General features: G+C 42.8%; 4 protein-coding genes across 6 annotated transcripts; 3 read left to right on the top strand and 1 right to left on the bottom strand.

Annotated features, from left to right (window-relative positions):
* Nucleotides 1–716: 716 nt before the first annotated feature.
* On the top strand, nucleotides 717–6,115 carry LOC110486875 (mitochondrial thiamine pyrophosphate carrier). Its single transcript, XM_021558707.2, has 7 exons — nucleotides 717–868; nucleotides 1,660–1,828; nucleotides 3,785–3,940; nucleotides 4,272–4,442; nucleotides 4,850–5,030; nucleotides 5,297–5,427; nucleotides 5,567–6,115. The coding sequence occupies exons 2-7, from the start codon at nucleotides 1,697–1,699 to the stop codon at nucleotides 5,744–5,746; spliced, it is 951 nt and encodes a 316-aa protein (XP_021414382.2). The 5' UTR covers nucleotides 717–868; nucleotides 1,660–1,696; the 3' UTR covers nucleotides 5,747–6,115.
* A 1,343-nt stretch (nucleotides 6,116–7,458) lies between these two features.
* On the top strand, nucleotides 7,459–13,287 carry LOC110486883 (MIF4G domain-containing protein B). 3 transcript variants are annotated; one of them, XR_005035181.1, is made up of 7 exons: nucleotides 7,459–7,615; nucleotides 8,443–8,536; nucleotides 8,830–8,957; nucleotides 9,355–9,510; nucleotides 10,013–10,105; nucleotides 10,407–10,684; nucleotides 10,829–13,287. XR_005035181.1 is itself a non-coding variant. In XM_021558724.2 (6 exons), exons 2-6 carry the CDS (start codon nucleotides 8,458–8,460, stop codon nucleotides 10,632–10,634), a joined length of 666 nt encoding a protein of 221 aa, XP_021414399.2. In that variant the 5' UTR covers nucleotides 7,459–7,615; nucleotides 8,443–8,457; the 3' UTR covers nucleotides 10,635–13,287. The 3 variants fall into 3 exon arrangements, 2 of the variants coding, with proteins under 2 accessions (XP_021414399.2, XP_021414398.2); XM_021558724.2 differs by having other exon boundaries at nucleotides 8,848–8,957; nucleotides 10,407–13,287; XM_021558723.2 differs by having other exon boundaries at nucleotides 10,407–13,287.
* Nucleotides 13,288–13,372: 85 nt separating this feature from the next.
* LOC110486884 (28S ribosomal protein S7, mitochondrial) lies at nucleotides 13,373–15,511 on the bottom strand. The gene is made up of 5 exons (XM_036938974.1): nucleotides 15,291–15,511; nucleotides 14,632–14,823; nucleotides 14,436–14,499; nucleotides 14,187–14,354; nucleotides 13,373–13,910 (listed from the first exon to the last, which is right to left on the bottom strand). Exons 1-5 carry the CDS (start codon nucleotides 15,371–15,373, stop codon nucleotides 13,689–13,691), a joined length of 729 nt encoding a protein of 242 aa, XP_036794869.1. The 5' UTR covers nucleotides 15,374–15,511; the 3' UTR covers nucleotides 13,373–13,688.
* LOC110486869 (ADP-ribosylation factor-binding protein GGA3-like) lies at nucleotides 15,510–26,650 on the top strand. The gene is made up of 17 exons (XM_036938972.1): nucleotides 15,510–15,601; nucleotides 16,233–16,317; nucleotides 16,430–16,505; nucleotides 16,661–16,759; nucleotides 16,867–16,990; nucleotides 18,360–18,463; nucleotides 18,781–18,861; nucleotides 19,533–19,670; nucleotides 22,196–22,277; nucleotides 22,370–22,486; nucleotides 22,651–22,920; nucleotides 23,501–23,583; nucleotides 23,744–23,901; nucleotides 24,200–24,504; nucleotides 24,683–24,852; nucleotides 25,205–25,315; nucleotides 25,724–26,650. The coding sequence occupies exons 1-17, from the start codon at nucleotides 15,535–15,537 to the stop codon at nucleotides 25,832–25,834; spliced, it is 2,181 nt and encodes a 726-aa protein (XP_036794867.1). The 5' UTR covers nucleotides 15,510–15,534; the 3' UTR covers nucleotides 25,835–26,650.
* The last annotated feature ends 948 nt before the right edge of the window (nucleotides 26,651–27,598 follow it).

Genomic DNA, 27,598 nt, shown 5'->3' with positions numbered 1-27,598 from the left:
GTGATTTCTTTTAGATTCCGTCTCTCACAGTTGAAGTGTACCTATGATAGAAATGACAGACCTCTACATGCTTTGTAAGTAGGAAAACCTGCAAAATCGGCAGTGTATCAAATACTTGTTCTCCCCACTGTATGTGTGAGCGACCAGGTATTCAACCAGGTTCATCTGCATGACTCAATACCACCTTAGCTCACTGATCTAAAGGCACTCTGGGAAATAACATAAGTCTTCAGGTCTCAACCACCTCCTTCCACACTATATTGAGACAGAGCCAACAAAGTAGACATTGTTCTTTCTCACCAGCGTTGACTCTGTAATGATTATAATAAACGTCACATCATCTATATGACCTTTGGATTCAAACAGACTTTCAGCTCTGATTTTATTGTCCTGCTGTACTTTATCATAATGTGATTGTTACAATATAATGAGTCTTGGTCACAGACTGTTTAAATTTCTCTTTTCTACAGTCAATAAAATGGAAAATTGTGCAGTAAATCAATGTTATTGGACCTTTAACAATATTGTTGTAGAGCATCAACCTTAAGCTGTCTTGTTTTTATTTATTTGATGACTTTTGTACAATATACTTTTCCTGAAACTATGCAGACGTTGTGATACAGTACTGAATGTTGAGACTGGTCACTTAACAACAGTGACATCTTGTGTCATAAGGGGAACACATGTAGTGCAACTGGGATTGCAGGGTCACGTGATCCATCCCTCCATGCGGATTGGTTCGATTTGCACCATTCTCCAGATTGGTTTGAGTAAGCTAAATTGTATGAAAAGAAGAAGTACATGTAACCTTATCAGTCCTTCACCAACTATTCTTTCACACATTTCCATGGAAGAGCAGCACATAAAAGTGAGTCGACAGTTCTACACATTTTAGCTATAAATTGCGAGCTAGATTGAAGTAAACCAGATTGAGTGGCTACGCTAGCTAACCTCATAGTTATGCCAAGGTCCTGTCCTCTATGGTATTTTTTGAAGAACGTTAATACCTACTGTATTTACTATGAATAATCACTGCAACTAATGTACCGAAGAATAGGACGTGATCATCAATTGCAGTCAACGTGTGTGATCTCCACATGTGTCTGATTAGGAGGAAGGGCTGATCAATAACTTGGTAGTTAGTTAGCTAGTTAGGCAACTCAACAACAGTTACTATAGCTGTCAGCTAGATGCAGGTGTCATGTCAACATCAGCAGAGTCAACTTCCATCACACATGATTGATCAGTGGAAGTTGCCTGATGACTCTTTTATACAGCTACTAACTATCTCTAGTGGCAGTGATGCACAAATAAGTGATACAGAATTGGCTTCCAATAAAAATAGCAACATACTGAATCGTGAATCACAATAGCCTATCCATATTTACAGTGACTCTCTCAGAGAAACTACTAGTCACCCTGTATACAGTGGAGGCTGCTGAGGGGAGGACGGCTCATAATAATGTCTGGGACGGTGCAAATGGAATGCCGCAAATGGAATGCCGTAAATGGAATGCCGCAAATGGAACGGCATCAAACCATGTGTTTGATGTATTGAATACCATTCCACTGACTTCGCTCCATCCATTACCACAAGCCCGTCCTCCCCAATTAAGGTGCCACCAACCTCCTGTGCTGTATAACATGTTCTCTCCCCAGACCTGAGGTCCTCTGGTGAGGCTGCTGTGGAGTCATCATGGTGGGCTATGACCCAGGGTCTAAGGGTGCTGCTCCAGCCCCAGAAGATGCAGCCCTGTCTGGGTCAGCCGCAGGCATGGTGACCCGAGCCCTGATCAGCCCCCTGGATGTCATCAAGATAAGATTCCAGGTACAGTAAGCATCAGATGGATATTATTGTGGTGCATGTTTTAGTTGCATGGCCACTTTGGACCCTAATCTACTACACAATTAAATGAAACATAATGTAAGTTGGAACTACAGTGCCTTCAGAAAGTATTCAGACCCCATTACGTATTCCACATTTTGTAACATTACAGCCTTATTCTAAAATGTATTATATAGTTGTTTCCCTTAATCTACACACAATACCCCATAAAGACAAAGCAAAAACAGGTTTTTAGACGTTAGCTAATTTATAAAATACAAAACTGCAATATGACATTTACATAAGTATTCAGACCCTTTACTCAGTACTTTGTTGAAGCACCCTTGGCAGCGATTACAGCCTTGCGTCTTCTTGGAAATGATGCTACAAGCTTGGCACACCTGTATTTGGGAGAGTTTCTCCCTTCTCTGCAGATCCGCTCAAGAGTTGTCAGGTTGGATGGGGAGTGTTGCTGCACAGCTATTTCCAGGTCTCTCCAGATATGTTCGATCGGGTTCAAGTTCAGGCTCTGGCTGGGCCACTCAAGGACATTCAGAGACTTGTCCCGAAGCCACTCCTGCGTTGTCTTGGCTGTGTGCTTGGGGTCATTGTCCTTTTGGAAGGTGAACCTTCGCCGCAGTCTGAGGTCCTGAGCGGTCTGGACCAGGTTTTCATCAAGGATCTCTCTGTACTTTGTTACGTTCATCTTTACCTTGATCCTAACTAGTCTCCCAGTCCCAGCCGCTTAAAAACATCCCCACAGCATGATGCTGCCACCACCATGCTTCACCGTAGGGATGGTGCCAGGTTTCCTCCAGACGTGACACTTGGCATTCATGCCAAAGAGTTGAATCTTGGTTTCATCAGACCAGAGAATATTGTTTCTCATGGTCCGAGTGTCTTTAGGTGCCTTTTGGCAAATTCCAAGCGAGCTGTCATGTGCCTTTTACTGAGGAGTGGCTTCCGTCTGGCCAATCTACTGTAAAGCCTGATTGGTGGAGTGCTGCAGAGATGGTTGTCCTTCTTGAACCCTCTCTCATCTCCACAGAGGAACTTGAGAGCTTTGTCAGAGTGACCATCGGGTCCAACAAGGTCCTTCTCCCCCTATTGCTCAGTTTGGCTGGGCGGCCAGCTCTAGGAAGAGTCTTGGTGGTTTCAAACTTCTTCCATTTAAGAATGATTGAGGCCATTGTGTTATTGAGGACCTTCAATGCTGCAGAAATATTTTGGTACACTTCCCCAGATCTGTGCCTCATCACAATCCTGTCTCGGAGCTCTATGGCCAATTCCTTCAACCTCATGGCTTGGTTTTTGCTCTGACATGCACTGTCAACTGTGGGACCTTATATAGACAGGTGTGTGCCTTTCCAAATCATGTCCAATCAATTGAATCTACCACAGGTGGACTCAAGGTTGTAGAAACATCTCAAGGATGATCAATGGAAACAGGAGGCACCTGAGCTCAATTTCAAGTCTCATAGCAAAGGGGTCTGAATACATTCCGAATGCACTGTTTTTGTGGCCAAACCCTAGTGGTTCTGGTAAACATACAACTCGGTTATTTGTGCATGATAACCGCTGCCCAGGCTTTTATGACTCAAACCAAAAAGCTCAGTGTTGTGAGACTCACTGAAATCAAGCTTTTTTTGTCCTGAAGAAGTTTGTTTCATTGCTACTAACCATTGTTTGGTTGTGCTGCATTCTTTTGATGTGAGTCACAGCACCACACCCAGACCCTCAGACACCACTGGGCATGCCCAGTTTCTCACAACACACTGGTGGCCATGGCAACACACACTGATGATGTGCTCAGCATTTGCTAGGGAATGACTTACAACTGTGTGTGTGTGTGTGTGTGTGTGCATGTGCATATGTGCATTTCGTCCTACACAAGAATGTCTATAGCAGAATGTCCTCTTTCCCCTGTCTGACACTACACACCCCTCCTTGCGTACACAGTTGCAGATAGAGCGCGTATCGTCAAGGCACCCTGAAGGGAAGTACTGGGGTCTGTTCCAGGCATCACGTTGTATCCTGGCAGAGGAGGGGCTGCCTGCCTTCTGGAAAGGACATGTCCCCGCCCAGCTCCTCTCTGTCTGCTTCGGGGCAGTACAGGTAGGGAACATACACTGGGGCATTTTTCCTGTCAGAATGCCCTGTTGTATGTCACACAGTGTTGTGGTTGAATGAGTTGTTTTCTGACTCAACTCTTTGTCCCTAGCTAGCCGTTGCCCTGTAACGCCTCAATAGCATATCTCACATGGTAGTGGGTTGATAGATTATAATATATAGTCATGTGCCTCACTTTTTTTTTCTCTCTCGTGTTTTTATCCCTGTGGTCTCCATTCATGGCTGTGCTGTATAACTTGGCACTGTTGTCTGCATTTTGTGTTTTCATCTGTGCTTTAAGGTTGTGTTTTAAGGCTGTGTTTTCATCCCTCCATAGTTTGCCAGCTTTGAGTTCCTGACTGAGATGACCCACAAGAGCACCGCATATGACAGCCAGACAGCAGGGGTGCACTTTGTGTGTGGCGGTCTGGCCGCCTGCTCTGCCACTGTAGCCTGCCAGCCACTAGACACACTGCGAACACGCTTCGCAGCTCAGGGAGAGCCCAAGGTGAGAGACAAAGAAAAACATACAGTATGAATCTATCGAAAAGCATTAGCTTTATTGTACCATTATCAAAAGCAGTAATAGTCCATTAACTCTGCAACCCATAATTTGCCAAGCACCAAAACGACAACCACACAATTTCAACCAGTAATTTATTATTTATAAACTAAATATGCATTTATAGTAAACTAGGTATAATAATTAACTGTCAAACTACTTAACCCCTTAAAAGGATCATTTAGAAAAATGTAACATCTTTATTTAGATATTTGTTTCCTTACCTTGAAGGCAGTCTATGGACAAGGAGTGACTGTAATCCACACTTTGGCTTTGTTAAAGTGTTATCATTGTATCTTTGGCTTGTGCTACTGATAGCTATTAGCTAACCACAGGCATCATCTGTAACATAGGTGTATGGCAGCCTGAGACATGCTGTGTCCACCATGTACCGCACTGAGGGGGCCCTGGGGTTCTACCGTGGCCTGGGCCCAACACTGGTGGCAGTGTTCCCCTACGCAGGCCTGCAGTTCTTCTTCTACAAGGTCCTCAAGAACCTCATGGGACCACCGCCCAAGGACAGCAACGTCGGAGGTCAGTGGCCAGTGTAGGGATGGTCATGCCTTTGACCACATGACACTGTTTAAATACACAACACTGTACACATAGCAATGACTGTTAAGGGTATAGGGCCTAGAAACTAGAATATAACCTCGGCTTGGCTAGCAAACAGGAAACTAACTATGTAACTAGGGCCTGGATAGTGCCCAGTACCACTGACTGAACACAAATACATGACTTTGAAGGATAGTGGCCTAGAAACTACCTGAACATTACTGCTTGTTTCCTTTCTATTGTAGGCAACCTCAGAAGCTTGGTATGTGGAAGCTGTGCTGGAGTCATCAGCAAGACAATGACCTACCCCTTTGACCTCATCAAAAAGAGACTGCAGGTGGGAGGGTTTGAAGAAGCCAGAGTCCACTTTGGACAGGTACGATAGACATCTTATTACTTTGTCTCATTCAGTCATGTGCCTGACAGCAGGTCTTATATTAGAGCGAAGATGGCTGTCATACGGGGCATCCATCTACATGACATTGAAGTGTGTTGTTTCTGCTTACTGTGTGCAGGTGCGGAAGTATGGTGGCTTTGTAGACTGTGTGTCCCAGATCGCCAGAGAGGAGGGTCTCCGGGGCTTTCTCAAAGGCCTATCTCCCAGCCTAGTGAAAGCAGCTGTCTCCACGGGCTTCACCTTCTTCTGGTATGAGTTCTTCCTTAATGCCATACAGAACCTGAAGGGCAGCCAGTGAGCAGAGGAGCTCTGGGTAGAAGTTGCTTTTAGGCACAGATCTAGGATCAGCTCAACCGCTCCAAATTCTAATCTCAACCAATATGGGGAAAATGTGAAAATGGACCATAGAGCAGTGTCTAGGGCAGCATTTTCCTAACTCGGTCCTCGGGACCCCAGGGGGTACACATTTTGTTTTTTGCCCTAGCACTACACAGCTGATTCAAATGATCAAGGCTTGATGATTAGTTGATTATTTGAATCAGCTGTGTAGTGCTAGGGCAAAAACCAAAACGTCCACCCGGGGCCAGAATCGAGTTTAGGAAACCCTGGCTTAGGGGCAACTGAAGAAGCACTGGAACTCAAAGCACTGGGTAAGAAAGGAGGGAATGGCAGAATCACGCACATCTACATCGTACATTCCAAATCCCCCTCCCACTGGTGATAGGAGTCAACATTGCTGGGAAGAAGAAAAAAAGTCTCTCCTTATTGCTGTTTACCTATAGTGTATCTTATAATTTGGGAAAGTCAAGGTGTGGTGCTGCTCTGGACCTTCCACATAAGGAATGATGTCACCTCACCTTACCGTGTGTTTGTTGTCAGTGTCCAAACACCTTGATGTTAGTATGTCTATACTGGAACTCTTTGCTGTTGTTTTTACACTATACTCATGGTTTGTGGTGCACAGTCTATATTGAGGACAGGAAGCCTGTTACTTTTAAAGACTTTTGTAATTGACCAAAAATGGCCATATTTGTAACCGCCATTGTAACAATGTGTTCTGTTTCAACTACCTGCAGAATTGCCTTATTTGATGGGCAGCATAAGGAGGATATAACCATTGTATTAGATCATGTACTGAGAATATACCTCTGGAAGTGTTATTCTGTGTTTTGACAGCTGCGGAAGGGGGGGAAATCACTTAAATTCTCCATTTCAATGTTTTGTGTGTTAAATTGATAAGCTCAGATGGTTGCTCTTGAAACCGATAGATACCATGGAGCGAAGGGAAAGAGATGCTTGATCTAGGCTAAAATAAATAGTCAGAACCTGGTCAAAGTTGATCCTATCACGGAATGCTCTTTTAATAGGGACGAATCAATACATTTCAGCTAAAAATTGTGGTGTTAAGTAATGTGTTAGCATAGACTCAGTTATCATGCATTCTAAATGAGGTGCAAGGGTTTGTTGCTTTCCGAGTGGAATGTGTTTCAATATTTATAACCATTTCTATATGGTTGGTAATGCTTATTTAATAACAGAAGTACATTTACCATCTGTGCTGTTTTCAGTTTCCTTTTCTTTGATGTACTGTACATTCATTTTCAGTGACCTGTTGTAACAGCTTTTATGGCTCAGCATTGGATTGTTTTGCTAAATTCTCAAACTGGCACTTGCTCAGTGCTAAATTAAGACTAAAGAAGCATTTATTCTATGTATGTTTAATGCTGGAAAGATTGCACTTGGTGGGACAATTTCTTGTACTATGTGTAACATTGTGTCGGCTACTGCTGCACGGTACAAAGTGGTGGCAGGTGTGTCAGTCTATATTTGGGTTTTTATTTAAAACGCATTGTATCGTACTTACCCATGTTTTGTTATTTTTGAACTGTTTTTGAATAAAGAAAATGCATGCAAATGAACCTGTCATTGGAATGATATAGTCAGAATAGAACAGATTGTAATAATGTGGGTTTCGTCTATGGGTAAACAGTTTATTTAACGTCACTGGACACTTCTCCCTAGGCGTTAGTGCGCATTTTGTCCAATACTGTTGGAACACAGCGCGTGCGCAGAAAGCACTCAGGAAGTGAGGAACAAACAGCACAGCACAGCACAGTGGAGGGTGTATGTACAATGTAATCACTGCTTCAAACTCAACTTTAGGAAAGTAAGTCTTGATTTAAGTTTATATTTAGAAACCTGAACGAACATAATTTGAGCTCTTGTAAATCAGACTTGGCAAGTCAGTTAGCTTAGCTAGCTAGCCACTAAACAACTCCTTTTCAAACATATTCGCTTGGTAACTAACGTTATCTGTGTAACAAGTCGTTAACTAGCTAGCTAGTTGTTTCGTTACTAATTTTAGCAGCTAGTTAGATAGCTAGCTAAATTGTACCGACTTTTTGCATTAATTGCGTGCATGTTTAGTAGCAGCCCAACATTTTTTAGGTAGCTCGATACAATCTCTTATGGTGAAATATTAATACCGCTAACTGTTACCGGTATTTATTGCTGGGTTGGCATGTAGTGCAGTTTGATGCAACGGGACAGGTTGCTGCTAGTCTCATGCACCAGACTTGCTGCCCTTCCATATCCTGGGAACGAGGTTAGGCTGCTGCAAAGGTTTCGTTTGTTTGAAAATGCAACTCCTGTCCCAGTAGAAGTCATGCAATTTCATTGTGACTTTTTACAATGGATGGGTGGAAAATGCATCCTCTAACATACAAATGGCAATTAACTATTGGTATTTGAAGATATGATAAATCTGTTTCTACATTGCTTGTATGCAAACTACCTTTTTATTTGGGCAATATTAGAGGAACTGCGTATGTTGGCTTAATCCCCCATATCCCCCTATGAAAGAGGCCTGGGGGGCAGCCAGATTGATGACAACAGCGTTAGACAGCTTTGTGCTGAGACATAGTTCTGTCTAATGAATTTCGCTTGAAATGATGTTTGAAAACATAGTCTGTTTGTATCCATGGTCTTTTTCAGTATCACTTGTAAAAAATGGAAAACTGTAAAGAGGACTACAAGATTCAGTCTTTCGACTTGGAGACCCAGAATCTGCTGAAAACGGCCCTGAAAGGTCAGTCCCTAATGTAGTGATTCTGTGAAGATGTATATAAAGGTCTGTGTGAAAAATCAACACAGTCAGATTGATAATGTTTTGTTTTTACAATTAAGTACATAGTACAGTGTCATGTTCATTAGTGCAAACCGTAGCAATAGATTTCAAAAATTTTGCAACAGAAAGAGTAAACAACTTTGTTATTGGGCATGCTCAGATGCAACCTTGCCGATTCAGAGCGTTATTGTCAAATGTTGTGCCTATTGAACGTGACCCAGTAGCAAGTGTAAGTGTGGCTGTCTTTGGATTAGCCCTCTCTCTGCCCTCAGAGCCCAGCACGGTGGACCTGGAGAAGGTGTCCAATGTCATCGTGGACCAGTCTTTGAAGGACCAGGTCTTCAGCAAAGAGGCAGGACGCATTTGCTACACTATCGTTCAGGTAGGGTAATAATCACCTTAAAACTACTTGCCTTTCTGGCTGATAGTAATGGTGGTAACAACAGTAAGGGGAATTATCTTTGACTAGGGCTTCACACCTAGGCCTAGAACATGGTGTGAACTAAAGCTGGAGTTTGACTGTAAACAAGGTCAAATTAGCTCCTCTCTAGAAGCTCAGATCTAAGATCAGCTTACCGTCTTCAAATCCTAACCATTTGGTGGGTGGTGGGGATCAAGGGGTTTATCATTGTCAAATGGCAACTCAATCCTACTCAACCCAATCCTACTATTTTGCTCCCCGGGATCAGTGCTTTAACTTCCTAGTTGTATATATCCATAGACTGGAGCCATACAGATGCTTATGGCTGTGTGATCTTGTTCTCTACCACACCTTGCAGGCTGAGGCCAAGCACAACAACGGAAACGTGTTCCGGCGGAATCTGCTTAACCGGCTGCAGCTGGAGTTCGTGGCCCGGGAGGACACACGGCTTCGCTCGCTGCAGGAGTGGGTCTGCTTCGTCACCTTCATCTGCAACGTCTTCGACTACCTCAAGGTATGAGCCAAAACATTCCAGAATCCCTATTCATATTCTAACTGGAGATATCTAACAACCTATTCACAAGACTGAACTGAGCCAAGCTGTGCTGGGCATCCATCATAATTGCTGGAACCGTGCTGGAAAGAACATTGTACTAGGACAATATCCAAAACCTGCGCAGTACGGTTCATCCCTATAGTGTGAATCGGGCATCGTATCTCCAGTTTTATTTGAGCTATTTCTTCATGGAATTTTTTAAGCTTTATTTAAGTAGGCAAATCAGTTAAGAACAAAATCTTATTTTCAATGACGGCCTAGGAACAGTGGGTTAACTGCCTTGTTCAGGGGCAGAACGACAGATTTGTACCTAGTCTGCTAGGAGATTCAAACTTGCAAACTTCGGTTAGTAGCCCAACGCTCTAACCACTAGGCTACCCTGCCGCCCCAAAATATATACGCATAGAAGCTTTTCTTATCAATTAAATGTTAATAGGTCCTTGTGTTTTCTCCTCCCCAGGTGAACAACATGCCTATGGTGGCTCTGGTGCATCCTGTGTTTGACTGCCTGTTAAGGCTGGCTCAGCCTGACTCACTGAACAACGAGGAAGAGGTGGGTCAAATATGGCACAGCACCTTTTTTAGTATTTCAACTGAGGACATATTTCAATTGTCTCTCACTTCTTAAAGTGCAATATGTTGGTTATTTACCAAACATACATTTCAGATTAAAGGGAGAACCAAATTTAAATGTTTTTGCTAAAATGTTCGGCTTTATATAGTGGCTACTGTTTGAAATCTGAAAACAAATGTACATGCTATAGCCGGAGTACATCTCTGAATGTGATTTCCCCTTCTCTGATAATGATATGCTTTGTTTAATATTGGTGCTCCTTTGCTTCTCCTTCCCCCAGGTAGACTGCCTGGTGCTCCAGCTGCACCGCATCGGGGACCAGCTGGAGAAGATGGACGGACAGAAGATGGACGAGCTCTTCTACCTGCTGCGGGACGGCTTCCTACTGCAGGAGGGCCTGAGCTCCATGGCCCGTCTTCTGCTACTGGAGATCCTGGAGTTCAGAGCCGGGGGCTGGATGCTCAGCGACACGGCCCAGAAATACTACTACAGCGAAGTCACCGACTAGACTGAGGCCAGGCCAGGCTACAGTAGGTGGATGGTGTTCAATAGGAACAACATTGGTTTGGACGAGCTCGGGTTGGAATCTCCCGTTTCGTGTCTACTGAATGTGACCCTGAATTATAGTATTGGGAGAGGGGCTGCATCGTGGATGATTCCAGAAAGGACACTTTTTTTTGCTGGGCTTTGCCATGGGGTAGCCACTAGTCAGTGTGGTTAGCAGCAGGGATATTTCCACTAGCCAGATAGTCGGTTTGAAATGTGCAATTGTAAATGGTTGTTAAAAGGTTGTTTTTTTTTGGCGAGAGGTGTATTTGAATTGGATTGGTTGGTTTGAAGCAAGTTTGACTGAAATTCAGGATATTTTGTGGGTTTCGAATTGCAGTTTTTACTCCAGTCAAATTATTTATTATTAATCCCTTTGCTTTCTGACATTCCAATGTTATGAGACATTTCACTATTCTACATAAGTAGTTCAGATACACATTCCAGTCACGTGGGCTTGACCATGATTGAGTTAATCTTATAGATCTTCTGCAAGTCGTTACCGATACTGTTTTCAAAGGTGATGATCTTCGTACATTTTTCTACAAAGAATCTTGAGAGGTCTGCAGAACTTTTCGAGAGCTTAGACATTCATTAGGCCCAAGTGAATGTATGAATCAAATTATGATCTTACAATCAATGCTTTACAAAATAGGCTGCTTTTACACAGACAGCCCAATTCTGGTCTTTATTTTGTTTTACCAGTAATTTGTATTTTTACCAATCAGATTAACTATTTTGCCAATAATTAGGCAAAATATCAGAATTGGGCTGTCTGTCTATATACAGCCATAGGGTCCAAATCAATTGGACAAAATACTTTACAGTCAACTTTTGTTTTAAAAGCACCTGTTGTTTGAGTGGTAGATTAAAATGACTGAAAAGCATTTTGGCCTGAGTTGAGGGATTTTTGACAAAATCAATCAAACAAAAGATAAACACAACGCATGTAACTCCACGTGGGTCCACCCTGCTGCCAATGACTCTTAAGCCTCTTCGTTTCCTCTGAGGTCAAAAAGCACATGACAAGAGAGGGTGACAATTTGGTATTATTAGGATTTGGGACCAAGAGATTTGTCATAAGTAATTTGTAATATTTCCTTTCTGAAAATATCAATATATTTGACTTTTTATGGTCTGAATCCTAGTTTCTGAATTGTTAATATCACAAATTTATCTGAAAAATAGTTTTGTAGTACATGTGATGCCAATATAGACAGCAATATCGTCAAAGCTGGACGTTCTAGTCAGTTTTTGCTGATTCTAATAAGAACTAGTTTTGCAGATGTTTTTGTATTCACAAGTCTCTAAGAGGTACTGTACCTCTTTTAAATGACATAGTCCACACTTTGGTGCTACAAAATGGATGCTGGCTTTTTGCTTTCGGCTTGGGAAAACTGTGCACCACAATGCAAACATTTATTCAGTTTGGAAGCTGAGAATATTACTGACTGCATTATAGTGACTTTATAAGTTCTGTCTGGCTGTTCACTACTCGTTACTGTTAGATTTTCAAAACAGTAGTACGTCTGAGATTCATTCCACCAGCACTAAGCTTTTACCAGCTTCAAGAAGTCCACATCTACTAGTTTTTGTAGTTCAGAATATGTATGTTTTATAATGTTTACACTGTGTGCTGACCGAGTGCTTTAATACGCTCACAGAACCAAACACGGTGTCTTGGAAAAACCACTGACCACAATCAAGCAGCATACTATTTCTAGGTCCTGTTCCAATATCTTTAACATTCATCTATCCTTCCTTCCTCATAGTAATCACTGATCCATTGCAGATATTTTTCCTACCCTAGTTATGTCAGCTCAGTGATTACTGGAAGAAAGTGAGGGAGGCATGGGGAATCGTTGATAATTCCAGCAGGGACATTGACTGAATGAAACTCTTTGAAGAGGGAAGAACCATATCATTTTTTTGAAGATATGATCACAAATATTGTGTTAGTTAGTAGGCTATTTTAGTAACCTCTGTTGGCCCTAGTGGACAGTTGTCGAATAGATTGAAAAGTTTATTTGGTAATAGTAGTTGTGGAATCGGAATAGTAACACTTGGGTGACTGACATAACTTTTCTATTGTTTTACATTTAGTTCACTAGATCAGTGTTTCTCAACAGTTTATTCAAAACTGTGATTCTCAGTGTACATTAAGCAAGCACTAAAATAAACTTTTTGGTCATCCACTAGTTTGAGCATATTTGATAGGGCCATGATGTTGAAAGAAGATTATTGAAGTAAATGTGTATATGCTATAGGGCCTATTTATTTGCTACATAAAGTGTTCAAAGTAGTCATTCAGTAGAAGCCTAATTTGAACAGGAAGTGCAGCACTCACAATTTGCCTACTAGTGGTTTGCGTACATGCCATTTGTTTTACACAGAATTACCAAATAAGTTTGAGCATTTTGTACATTTATCTACCCAAGTAGATATAGAAAGTTTGAGTTTACTGCGTGAAGACAGAGCTCAGTGTATATTTTCCTATAAATATTTCCATTACTGTAGTTGGGTATCTGTTCAAATGTCAGAAGTACCAACATTGGTCAATTTCATTTTTGCTACTGCTGTACATTGACTGAAGATGAATAAAATTAAAATAAAATCGACCTGGGTTTTACCTAAGCTTTTATTTATTTGAAGATGTCACTGAATGCACCTATATTGTAAATACAGTATGTGATCATGTAATTTAATGTTTTCACAATCATTCTTTATTGAACCATAATACAATGTTAGTAAAAAGCCACATTTACAGTAACTGTATTTGTGGTCAGTATACTTGGATACACACCATTCCAAATATTTCACAATGGAGTCCAAGAGATGTATATTTACATAGCCTGTCAATGCCCTACATTGAAGACAATCTCCCATGATGTGTTGCACAAATGTCCATGATGTTTTTTTTTTCCCAACAAGGAACTCCATCTCAAGTTTGACCAAAGGGACAATGGATTGAATTCCTTCCAGTCCAAAAGGTCCCATTTTGAATGCTGCACTCAGACTACCACCAGCGATAGTGGGCGTAGGCTCTGTTGGATTCAGCCATCTTGTGCAGTTCGTGTTTCCGTTTGACCACGTTGCCCTCCTTGGAGAAGGCGGCCAGCAGTTCCTGGGATAGTTTTTCGTACATTAGTGTGCGTCTGTGCTTGTTGTCCCGGCACTCTGTGATCATCCACTTCATGGCCAGGAAGCGCCGTCTGTTGTCTGTCAGAGGTATGGGCACCTGCAGAGTGGAGAGGGACAATACAGGATGTCATTACACATACTGTATGAGACTAAAGATAAATTACATTTGTCATGTCTATTGTGGAGAATAAAGAGTTGATGTATATTTTTCTACAAACTATCACCCCAAGGTTGTGTTCATTAGGCACCAAAGACAAGAAAATAGACAAACAGGGAGGGACTACCAGAACCCCTGTTTTCATTACGTTGCAGAACGTTTTGCTACGTTGTGAACTAATGAATAAGACTCTGTAGAAATGGTGAGAGTACTGACCTGATAGAACTTGCCCCCTTTCTGAATGCTGGCCAGGCCAATGACAGGCTTGCAGTTCTCCAGAGCCTGGTGGAAGATGGCGTATGGATTACACTCGATCTCTGCCTTCTTTCCCTCGGGGGCTTTGTGGTACTTCTCCACCTGTTTTCTCTTCATGTTCTCCAATGTCTGAAAAGAGAAGGATGGGCATTAGTGTATATTTACATTACATGGCAAACTATATCAAACAGTCCAAGAATCCCACTATACCTGTGTGATGATACCTTTGGCAATAATCTTGTCACCATCTTTCATCATCATGTTGACAAACTTGCTGTGAAGAGAAAGAATAGTGATCAGCTGTAATTCAGACTATTGACAGGGTAAACATACAACCACATGACTGAGCTACATGTATTTCAGTGTTTTGTAGGGTTATGCATTAATGTGTGTTGGGGTTAGGTACCTCAACACAGGGTCGTTGAAAACAGAGCTGGTAACAGAGTTGGTGGCTGCCTTTATGGGCCTGACAGATTTCAGCTCCCTCTCCTCTTTCTGCTCAGGTGTGAGCTCAGTCTCTGGGATGTGGTACACCTCTTTCCGAGGCTCAGGCTCCAGGTAGTAAGGGTTGTACCTGCTCCATCTCACCAGGAGTACCCTAGAGAAGCATGAGCAACAGAAGATTATGACACTTCATGTTTAATAGTCAAATACAATGCAATGGTTATAGCATATCATGGACAATATCTATACATGATCATTTAACCATCTAATGTTGCTTGCAGAAACATATGGGGTAACTAGTGTTTCTTAACTCTGGTACTGTCACCTCGCGCCCTGGATCAGAGATACAGTGTTTGTGCTTGTTAAAATCTACATGAACAAATCGTGACCAACCACACTCACTCACACTGATTCACAAACTTGTTCTTACAGGACGGGTGATTTTCTATTTTGCTACAATGAATACAGTGTCTCTAAATACTAAAACGTTTAATGTAAATGTAGCTGAATTAGCTAACGTAGTTGTAATAAACTTGTGCAATGATAAGTGTCATACTAGTGCAGTATCATAGTGTTAAGATACACATCCATAGCGTCGTTAATCAGCAAAATTATAATTACCTTGGTGTCCAAGGTTTTAGTAAACCTGTGAGGGAGGCAGCCATCTTGGAAAGTGTGGTGCGAAGACCACTGGTAGATGCCATAAAGCAAAACTAATTTCTATGATTTATTTTCCAAAATAAAGCATTATTCAGCTAAATGTTTGAATTTCTAAATTTCACACCAAACAATAAATGCATATTTTTCTAGGTTTTATTGAAAACGCAGACTGCGTGATTCTCGCGCATAGTTGCACACATTGGTGATGTCATTACGCGATGTTTCCAATGCTATGGCGTACCAGGAAGGGGAGACGCTAGAATCCTGGCTCAGTGAGTGAATTAACCTATGTATCCAGTCAATTCATTTATATTATTAGCATATTGCATTGCATTGAATGAATGGAGTGAATGTATGAATGAAGTAATGAAGAGTGCGATCTTTTGAACTGTCTGCAATCCTCCAGGACTACTGCCTTCGAGGCATCCCCGTTATAAGATCTGTGTTAGCGTTGTCGTTCTTAGCAGCCGTTTCAGGAAAGCTGTGCACTGAATCTGGATCAGTTGTGGGAGGCGGACATTCAAGCATAAACCCAGGGGATGTGGCCACTGCACCTCAGCTGAGCTTCCTTTTGATATCGAGAGTTAAGACAGCTAAATTGAGGATTGTGATTTTGATATCAAGCGCCTATCTTGTGTTGGTTGACGCCTATCTTATAATTGATAGCCTTTCGAGGAACTGGGGGCTAACGAGGAACTGGTGGTACAGATAAAACATCTTTGGTGGTGGCTTCACTGCATGTATGCGCTTTGTGGTATAGTAGCCAGTGCAATGTGGATGATGACCGAGGATGGATGACAGTGTCCGGTTGCTCACATGTGTTGTCCTTTCAACAAGTCGGTCAACTCTCAACTGTAAAGACATGTGTTAAACATATTTTCTTTTTATTTGATCTCACTATAGATAAAGCCACCCATCCAACAAACAGACAGGAGGATTGGGAGTACATCATCGGTTTCTGTGACCAGATCAATAAGGAATTGGAAGGGTATGTTATTTCCTGATTCACCTGATACCATTCAGTATGTATTAGCTACATTTGACCCATTGCTATAGTATGAGTTAAATTGGCCCATTTCCTATACAATCTCGTTGTGCAGTCCCCAGATATCTGTCAGGTTGTTGGTTCACAAAATCCAATCGCCGCAAGAATGGGAGGCGCTTCAGGCTTTAACAGTGAGTATTGTTTGTTTGTACTATTTCATTTCATCCAATATTCTGTTCTAGTCCTGAGGCATAGCTGTATGTACTCATATGGTGTATACAGCCTTGACTCAGGGCTACCTATGTGTCCATGTGTTTGACAAAATGTCCACGTGTAATTCTCCAAGGTATTAGAAGCATGTATGAAGAACTGCGGGAGAAGGTTTCATAATGAAATCGGGAAATATCGGTTTCTGAACGAGCTGATCAAAGTTGTTTCTCCTAAGGTGAGTGGACTTGGTATCCTGAATGCGTTATTCTATTCTTCTTCTATTTTCCTATTGTTCTGTGTGTGAATACATCACTGACAAAGATCTGGTACACTTCTATCTAGTACATGGGAGACAGAGTACCAGAGAAGGTAAAGACAAAGATTATTGAGATGCTGTACAGCTGGACAGTGGCTTTCCCCAACGAGGCCAAAATCAACGAAGCATACCAGACACTAAGGAGACAGGGTAAGACCTGGTTTCCACTAGTTACCACAGCCACTATGGCTGGGAATTACCAGGGACCTCACGATACTTAGCTGCCGATACGATATGTATTGCAATTCTTGCAATTAAATACTGTGATTTTATTATGTTTCCATGTTCTGAACATATTGCTCACCGTATGTCTGCTGCAGAGGAACAGGAAAGCCATGAGAAAACACCTTTTGATCAGACATGGAAATAAAATTGCTGAAAACAAATTGACTCCCTATTTAGTATGCAGCTACACTGACCTCTGGTGGCAGGCTGAATACACAATGTATTCTCCAATAGTCTTTCTTTATGAACTTTACCAGTGCATGGCTGTGCTATACATTGCGTGCTGATGGAATCATGAGAATCACAATACATGTCCTATGTGTAATATGAATTGATACTGTGATTTTATTGCGTTTCCATGTTCTGAACATATTGCTCACCGTATGTCTGCTGCAGAGGAACAGGAAAGCCATGAGAAAACACCTTTTGATCAGTCATGGAAATAAAATTGCTCATAACAAATTGACTCCCTATTTAAAAAGAAGATGGAGAACAAGCTATGAAGGAAAAATATGGGAGTTTTGGTTTTAGCTACAGTAAACTTGCGCAAAAATAATATTTGGATATTGTCAATACGATACGATATATCTTCAAATTATATCCTGATACCCGTACGGGAGTTGTAGCGATGAGACAAGATAGTAGCTACTAAACAATTGGATACCACGAAAACGGGGTAAATAAGAATAATTATATCCTGATATGTCACTGTATCAATCCCCCCCCCCCCGCCTTTTTTCCTCCAATCAGGACTAGTATGAGCATACCCTCTACTATTTCTTTGTGTGTGATTGGACTCGGGCTCAATACCATTTTAGTGAAAGGTTATTCTTCCTCAATTTTCCTCATTGCTTTTAAATGGAACACTGTTTCCAATCAGGAAATAATAACAACTAGGTGGGTGCTTATATTTGTCCTGTTTCAGACATGTACACGTGTGTATTATACTCATGTGTGAATTGGAAATGTGTTTTTTGCATATCCCAACTCCCGGAAAGTGGGTTCACAGCCAGGGTCTTCCATTATCAACGGCAACCCTTGAGCAATTAGGCATAATTGCTCAAGGGCACATTAACCAATTTTTCACCTTGTCGGCTTTCGGTTGCTTGCCCAATGCTCTAACCGCTAGGTTACCTGCTTAATACCATTTCAATTCAGGAAGTAAACTGATATTCTTCCTCAATTTTCCTCATTGATTTGAAATTGAACTTTGTTTGTGATGAATAGTCTCATAGAGTTATTTTGAGTTATTTAAAAAAAAAAATGTATCTGTGAACTACCTTCTGTTCTTCAGGCCTTGTAACTATGGACCCTGAGCTCCCAGTGGACAAGACTCTGATTCCTTCACCCCCCACACGTCCCAAGAACCCTGTGTTTGACAATGAGGACATGGGCAAGGTGAGACACTGGGTTCAGACTGAGTGTATCCACAGTACTGGTCTTTAACCCTGGTCCTGGATCCTGGTCCTAGAGAACTACTGTATATGTGGTGTGCAGTCTTTTGTTTCAGCCTAGCACTAACACACCTACTTACAACAAATCACTGAAACCTTGATTTGCTAAAACAGGGGTTATCAGACTGGAACAAAAGCCTGCATTCCTTCTAGGTCTCTAGGACCAGCATTGCTGACCACTGATGTACAGATAGAGTCAAACCAGCAGATGTCAGTGTCACCATGGTGATTTGACAGAGACATGCCTTCATGTGTGTTTAGCTACTAGCAGAGCTTCTGAGGAGCAAAAACCCAGAGGACCTGCAGGAAGCCAACAGGCTCATCAAGAACATGGTGAAGGAGGTGAGAGACAACGACATGCCCTTTAAGTGCTTATAAAGGCGGTTGTAAAGAGCCATAAGCTGTTGTGAATGCTCATACTCAGCCTGTGACATACCACCTGTGTGTTTATAGTCATAATGGGTTCATAAGACTGTTCTAACTAGCTTTGAGTGGTAATAAATGCTTATAGAGTATTTTATCAGCCCTGAATGCTGATTGGCTGAAAGCCATGGTATGTGAGACCACAGGTATGAGGAAACATTTATTTTTACTGTTCTTATAGATGTTTGAAAACGGTTTATAATAGCAATAGGTCACAGAGGGGGTTGTGGTATATGGCCAATATACCACGGCTAAGGGCTGTATCCAGGCACTCCGCGTTGAATTGTGCATAAGAACAGCCCTTAGCAGTGGTATATTGGCCATATACCACAAACCCCCGAGGTGACCTATTGCTTTAATAATTCATCATGGGATAATAAATACACTGTAGAATTACACACAGATGGAGCTTAGAAAATGTGATCATAGCCGATCATGCGTCCATGTTAGTAGTTTTCTATAACACTTGTATTGTTCTGTTTCCCAGGACGGCTGAATGCATTTACAATATAACTGTTGCGCATGCATATAAGGCTTTTATAGCAATGTGTAACAAGTCTGGAACATCTTATTAACCCTCATTCTCCCAGGACGATGTCAGGGTTCAGAAAGTGACCAAACGCATCCACACCCTGGAAGAGGTGGGCATCAACGTCAAGCTGCTGAGTGAGATGCTGTCCCACTACGACAAGGACAGGTCCTCCCAGTCAGACAGAGAGATCATCAAGGTGTGTGTTCCGTTCAGACTCCACACACATCACACTTAGCCCTAGTTCAAACACCGCTCTATCGCCGCACCGAACTAAAGCATTTACAGTGCCTTGCGAAAGTATTCGGCCCCCTTGAACTTTGCGACCTTTTGCCACATTTCAGGCTTCAAACATAAAGATATAAAACTGTATTTTTTTGTGAAGAATCAACAACAAGTGGGACACAATCATGAAGTGGAACGACATTTATTGGATATTTCAAACTTTTTTAACAAATCAAAAACTGAAAAATTGGGCGTGCAAAATTATTCAGCCCCTTTACTTTCAGTGCAGCAAACTCTCTCCAGAAGTTCAGTGAGGATCTCTGAATGATCCAATGTTGACCTAAATGACTAATGATGATAAATACAATCCACCTGTGTGTAATCAAGTCCCCGTATAAATGCACCTGCACTGTGATAGTCTCAGAGGTCCGTCAAAAGCGCAGAGAGCATCATGAAGAACAAGGAACACAACAGGCAGGTCCGAGATACTGTTGTGAAGAAGTTTAAAGCCGGATTTGGATACAAAAAGATTTCCCAAGCTTTAAACATCCCAAGGAGCACTGTGCAAGCGATAATATTGAAATGGAAGGAGTATCAGACCACTGCAAATCTACCAAGACCTGGCCGTCCCTCAACTTTCAGCTCATACAAGGAGAAGACTGATCAGAGATGCAGCCAAGAGGCCCATGATCACTCTGGATGAACTGCAGAGATCTACAGCTGAGGTGGGAGACTCTGTCCATAGGACAACAATCAGTCGTATATTGCACAAATCTGGCCTTTATGGAAGAGTGGCAAAAAGAAAGCCATTTCTTAAAGATATCCATAAAAAGTGTCATTTAAAGTTTGCCACAAGCCACCTGGGAGACACACCAAACATGTGGAAGAAGGTGCTCTGGTCAGATGAAACCAAAATTGAACTTTTTGGCAACAATGCAAAACGTTATGTTTGGCGTAAAAGCAACACAGCTCATCACCCTGAACACACCATCCCCACTGTCAAACATGGTGGTGGCAGCATCATGGTTTGGGCCTGCTTTTCTTCAGCAGGGACAGGGAAGATGGTTAAAATTGATGGGAAGATGGATGGAGCCAAATACAGGACCATTCTGGAAGAAAACCTGATGGAGTCTGCAAAAGACCTGAGACTGGGACGGAGATTTGTCTTCCAACAAGACAATGATCCAAAACATAAAGCAAAATCTACAATGGAATGGTTCAAAAATAAACATATCCAGGTGTTAGAATGGCCAAGTCAAAGTCCAGACCTGAATCCAATCGAGAATCTGTGGAAAGAACTGAAAACTGCTGTTCACAAATGCTCTCCATCCAACCTCACTGAGCTCGAGCTGTTTTGCAAGGAGGAATGGGAAAAAATGTCAGTCTCTCGATGTGCAAAACTGATAGACATACCCCAAGCGACTTACAGCTGTAATCACAGCAAAAGGTGGCGCTACAAAGTATTAACTTAAGGGGGCTGAATAATTTTGCACGCCCAATTTTTCAGTTTTTGATTTGTTAAAAAAGTTTGAAATATCCAATAAATGTCGTTCCACTTCATGATTGTGTCCCACTTGTTGTTGATTCTTCACAAAAAAAATACAGTTTTATATCTTTATGTTTGAAGCCTGAAATGTGGCAAAAGGTCGCAAAGTTCAAGGGGGCCGAATACTTTCGCAAGGCACTGTAACTTTCTCTTTGGGAGAGCAGGGATAGAGTGCCTTGTAAAGCCATAGTGTGCCTCGTCTGTCTTTTGACAATAGTTGGTCAGCCTCTGCTGCTCTTTCGGCGCTGGTGAGGCACGCCTCTGTTTCATGCAGTTCTGCCAGAGCAGTTCTTCCACTGTCAGGAAAAATGGTCATGCATATTAATATATGTTAATTGCGTGCAAATAAAGGTTGCTTGGCTACCACACCCACAACGGAAGCACAGTCATGGCTGATACGCAGGTGGAGGACGTCTGAGAGCTGACTGTTATGCCTGAATTCAACCCAAAAGCAACGAGTATGTCTGCAGTGTTGAGAGAGCGGTTGTATGAAACCAATTGGTATGTCACCAGAGTTCTCAGCCATGCCAGCCCGCTCTTCAGGTCTATTCAGTTCTACTCGCCAAAAGTTTGGCGTCTGAACTGTGTGTTACTTAGATATTTGTCCTCTTTGCTTGCTGTGAGGCATTAAGGACCTTATGTATCACCTCAGACTATAGCCAGTCCTTAACACAATTTTACAGCTAGTCCCAATTTGTTCCCTACCACGTCTGGATAGGTATAAGCAGTTTAGTGGTGGAGCTTCTATCATATTGCTAACTCCTTACCTATCTGCAAACACCAAAGTGTTAGGACCAATGGGAAGGGGACGGGAAAGAGGTAGGGAGCGAATTAGGAATGGCTGCTAGAATGATACGAGCGTGGTAGACTTTGATGTTATGTGAAATTAATTAGAATTGTAAACTGTCAGTGGCTGATTTAAGCATGTTGTCGTACATTTCCTGTAATACCAGGAACTATACGACCGCTGTGACAAGTTGAGACGCGCTGCTTTCAAAATGGCCACAGAGACTGAAGATAACGACACAAGTTTAGGTGAGGAAATACATTTGTTATTTGAATGTTTTTCAACCTCTTAGATTGTTATTTGTTGTTCCATCTCTTAACCTCTGAACTTTGCCCCCTAGGTGACATCCTGCAGGCCAGCGATGACCTCTCACGGGTCATCAACTCCTACAAGAAGATTGTCAAGGGACAGACCGTGAATGGAGACATCGAGGATCCTAGATCTGCAGCTGGTGAAGGTGAGTGATGGCACGTAATGTATACACACACACACACACTTTCACATCTTTTCATATCACTTTCAGAGCAAACTGTTTCCTTTCTACCTCCTTCGATTTCAATTCCTCTCTCTGCTTCCTTCTACCTCTCTCCACCTCTCCTTCTTTCCCTCTCTATTCTACAGAGACCACAGGGAACAGTGACAACACAGAGACCTTGATTGACCTGGCTGGTATTGACGTTCCAAACTCCACCTCTCCTCCGCCTGCCCCTCTCCCATTGGTCTCCGATCCCACTTCAGCCAATCACCTGGGGTTCCCAATCCCTGTCTTGCCTCCTCCTCCAAAAAGGTTGGCCGGGTTGCATGCCAGTCAGAACAGCAGCCCCAGCCACCCAGCCACCGACAAGGCCCTCAACGCTCTCTCTCTCCTTGACGATGAGCTGCTATCCTTAGGTAGCTCACTGACCTTGCATTTTATGGAAGTTATGTGTAAATGTATTCTTGTTAAATATAGGCCATATTTCCTATTTGGTTTGTATTCTAAATGTATTCATCACCAATGTTCAGACAATGTCCCATGGTACTTAATTTCATTATGCCAGCAGCATCCCCCTGCTGGCTTGCCTCTGAAGCTAAGCAGATCCTTGGATGGGAGACCAGATGCTGCTGGAAGGGGTGGAGGGCCAATAGGGGGTACTCTTCCCTCTGGTATAAGGGGATCACAATGCCCCAGGGCAGTGAAGGGAACATTGCCCTGCATCTGGTGCAGTCTTTCGGATGGGACGTTAAACTAAAGATCCCATGGCACTTATTGTAAGAGTAGAGGTGTTAACCCCGGTGTCCTGGCTAAATTCCCAATTTAGTCCTCATACCATCATGGCCACCTAATCATCCCCAGCTTCCAATTGTCTCATTCGTCCCGCTCCTCCCCCCTGTAACTATTCTCCAAGTCGTTGCTGTATAAGATATGTTCTCAGTCAATTTACCTGGTAAAAGAAGGGTCAATACTCATGTCCCTTGTGTGTTTTTTCAGGCCTGAACGATCCAGTTCCTTCTCTGAACAGCCAATCAAAACCAACGCTGAATGAAATAGCAAATCCGTGGACCTCCTTACAGGTAGTTCTTCCTGATGAGGACCACAATGGTCAGAGCATTAAAAAGCATGACTTTTTTTCTACCGTCATTTCCTGTGTCTTTACCAGTGAGGAGTTTTGAACAACTCTTGTGATACATTGGGTAGATTTGTAAGTGTCTTCTCCCTTCTATCCATCTCCAGGCTCCTGACCCTGGCCTGGACTTGTTTGGCACTATAGCAGGGCCAGGCCCAGTATTTCCCCCAGTCCAGCCAGCGCCAGCCCCCGCCACGGCCCCTGCCACCCACAGCCTCCAGGACCTCCAAGACCTGGCCATGCTGGACTTTGGAGAGCCAAAGAGGTGCTCAACTAACCTTACTCCCTTCACTGGAAATATTGTAGATCACTTCAAGGTATTATATTACCCACATTGAATTAGATCAGGTGCTTCAGCGCATGGCTAAAGTGAAGCAACACTTCTGAGGTAATCCGAAGTCTCAGGGTTGTCATTAATAGTGTGTCACATCATTACATGACTAGATGCTACTCAACATGATCCTGAATATGGTACAAATCAACATGCTCTTGATTGCATACTTGCTTGTTTGATTTAGTTATGTTTCCAGAGAGACCTCATGTTGTTTTTCTGTCATTTCCAGTTTGCGTGTTGGCGGCGGATTCGGGATGGCAGCCTCTATGGGGGCCGTAGTACCACCCTCCTTGGGGGCCATGGTACCCCAGGTCCCCCTCTCCTCGACCTCCCTCCTCCCTGGCCCCATGCCTGGCTCCCCTGCGTTGTCCCACACCAAAGCCCAGACGCTGAGCTCTGCCCCAGGCAGCCCCCTGTTCAGCTCCCTCTCCCCCTTCCACCACTCCTCCTTCCAGGGGGGCAGCCCAGCCAGGGGGCTAGGACCGGAGGCCTCCCTGGGCAACGTGCACGTCCCCCTGGAGGCCATCAGACCCAGTGAGTACTGGAGATAGGGGAGGGAGGTAGAGAGAGGGAAGTGTGCAAAGGGAAATGGGACATGCTATATATCCTCCTGTGAAATTGAACGTTGTTAGTCTTTTTTAACCATTTGATGTCTACAGTACACTGTCTGGATAACATTGATATAGCCTCTCACTTCCTCTGTCCCCTCCAGGTAAAGGGCTCCCTGTAACGGCCTATGATAAGGATGGGGTGCGTGTGCTGTTGAACTTTGCCTCAGACTGTCCCCCTTGCAGACCAGACGTGCTGGTGTTAGTGGTGTCCATGCTGAACACTGCACCACTGCCCGTTCAGAACGTGGTCCTTCAGGCCGCCGTGCCCAAGGTAACACACAGGTGCAATATACACATGGTACACACACACACTTTGTTCACACTTGCTCTGTCTAGGTGCCATAGGAGCCTACAGCCATGTCTCAGGGCAATGTGTACACATGCACTCGTATAATACTTACACATGTGTCCACTCCTGTATACTTACTCACTCAAACATTATATCATTTCATCCAAACAAAAGGTGATGGGGTCCTCACTCAAAAATATGTTGCATAAAGCTTCATTTTTGTATTTATTTGTTTTATTTTCACTGCATCAGGGATCGAGTACACTGGCTTTGCAGCCATCTTCAATGTGTAACTTTCACACACTCCTTAACCCCTCCTCTCCTTGTCCTCCAGTCCATGAAGGTGAAGCTGCAGCCTCCGTCAGGAACAGAGCTGCCTCCCTTTAACCCCACCCTTCCCCCGGCCTCCATCACACAGGTCATGCTGCTGGCCAATCCCCTGAAGGTAAGAGCAGGGCCACGAGTATTTCATGGTAAGGTCACATGGTCAGGGAACAGTCATATGATCTTCCTAGGGCCCAGAGGTTTTCTGATTAAGGTCACATGGTTAGGGAGCAGCCCACTTCGCTAATACACAGGCCAGAGTCACTGTAGGACTAGGGCTCTATCTTTCATCTTTCCATGGTTCCTTATAACCTATCTCCTCATCTTTTCAACCGTATTGGAGGTTCAAGGTCTCTCCTCTCTGACTTTCTTATCCAATGCGGTTTGGGGAGACGAAGAGAGAGGATTTGAGGAATTAAGGAAAGATTCATTGAGAGGCTAGGTCTTTTTGGACCTGATGGGCTTCCATCCTCTTTGTAGTCTTTGTGAAACCACTTGCTGACCCTCTTCCAACATTTGCCTCTTGCAGGAGAAGGTGCGTCTGCGCTACAAGCTGGCGTTCACTCTCGGAAACAGGCAGTGCTCAGAGGTGGGCGAGGTGGACCAGTTCCCCCCGCCAGACAGATGGGGTCACCTATAGCCACCCCCATACACCACAGAGCCGAGCCAGGACGGGCCAAACCAACACTCCATGATGGGGGTGTTAACCACACATACCCCAGAGAGAGAGAGATGAGGATAGGGTGGGAGAACTGTGCTGCAATGTTACAGTGCCAACATAGGGCTACCTACCAGCCAACCATTCTGTTTCTTTCAGATTGTTTTGATATTTACCGTCTTTGTATTTGCCCAGTTGCTATTGAGACAATTGTAACTTTGTAAGCATAATATAGCATACATGGCATACACTGAAGTTCAAGACAGTTTTACAATAGCTTCCAGAGCTTGTATTGAATATTATTGCAGGGACAGCATCTCAACTGAAGGGATACAAGTGCTTTTTCCATGTTTCAGAAATTGATACAAAGATGTGAAGAAGTGTCACTCTTTATTTGTTATTAAGTGTGTTTATTAACTGAGAACATCTACAAGGTATTTTAGCAGGCCAGCCAGTCGTCCCTTATATACAGCACTGCAGGACATTTCCTAACAAACGTAGTCCCGCCCACAAGACTTGCTGGCAAAGGAAATATAACTAACACTACATCCATTATTATGACGAGATACATACATACAGTGTATATACTGTGTGTGTGTGTGTGTGTACATATATATACACAGTATATATGTCAATGTTTATACCACAGCATTGTTGAATGCTTGTTTCTAATGGGGTAGAAGGGCATTCTAGAAAGGACATTATTATTCAGAGCTTATAACTAGGGAAAAATGATTGATTAATCCTATAACTGGAATATAATTTGGTGAAATCCGGTAATCTTATCCGGAGGACTTGCTAGCATGTTAGCTCAGAGTAGCTCATACTTAACTTGAGTCAAGATACAGAAAGTTATGTTGATTAGATGTGGGTGCTAGCTGTCTGTTGACAAAGGCCTCAAACATGATTCCATGAGGTGTTTCAATATTTCTTCAGTGCATATCCAGTGATCATGCTTATTAGACATAATTGTGGCAATTATTATTATGACATTGTTTTAAAGTGATGTATATTGTATTTCTCAATGATATTAGTTAATGGGTTTTCTGGACCTTCTAGGTCTTACTACAGACTAATATACAGCTACTATTTTGATGACTGGGTTTCCTAGCAACACTGTAATCAATATTGTGGTTACTTCTGGTGTGCTTCTGTAAGTTATCATCATAAATGCATATCGTAGCTGGTTTTTATTCTTTGGTTTAATGTACGGGTTCTTCTTATGCTCCCTCTGATGCTCGCCATCTGGTTTAACTATGGTGTTTAAACTTTCAAAGTGGTCTGTCAACCAGAGTTAAGATATCCATTAGTACTGAGTTTTAGGATGTATTATTTTCTCCATTGTCAGTATTGAAATTGTATTTTTTTTATTTATTTCAGTTGTATTTCAGTGCATCACTGAATTGACCAAGCTTAACACTGGCTGAAAGTGTCATCTGACACAAGTTGGAACTAACATGGAGGAAGGTGAAGAAACAATGAGGTCAAAATCATCCAGTAATATTGAGCCCACAATAGGGCAGTGATTTCATACTTCGATGGTGAAAGGTTGATTCGCTAACCTTCAAAGGAATGGACGGATATGAGAATATGGTGGAAACGTCTTACCCATGCTTGCACTAATACATTGCTTTTAAATCCACACTTCAGGGAGGTTAGGGAATTGGGAAAACGGCCAGTTTCCTCCCCATGTCCTCTCTCTGGTTGTCCCTGACTTGTAGCATTGTGAGAGGCACAATAGCTCTG

The sequence above is a fragment of the Oncorhynchus mykiss genome, chromosome 12 (assembly GCF_013265735.2).
Source record: "Oncorhynchus mykiss isolate Arlee chromosome 12, USDA_OmykA_1.1, whole genome shotgun sequence".
Taxonomy (NCBI): domain Eukaryota; kingdom Metazoa; phylum Chordata; class Actinopteri; order Salmoniformes; family Salmonidae; genus Oncorhynchus; species Oncorhynchus mykiss.
This window is presented reverse-complemented; position numbering and strand designations above follow the sequence as displayed.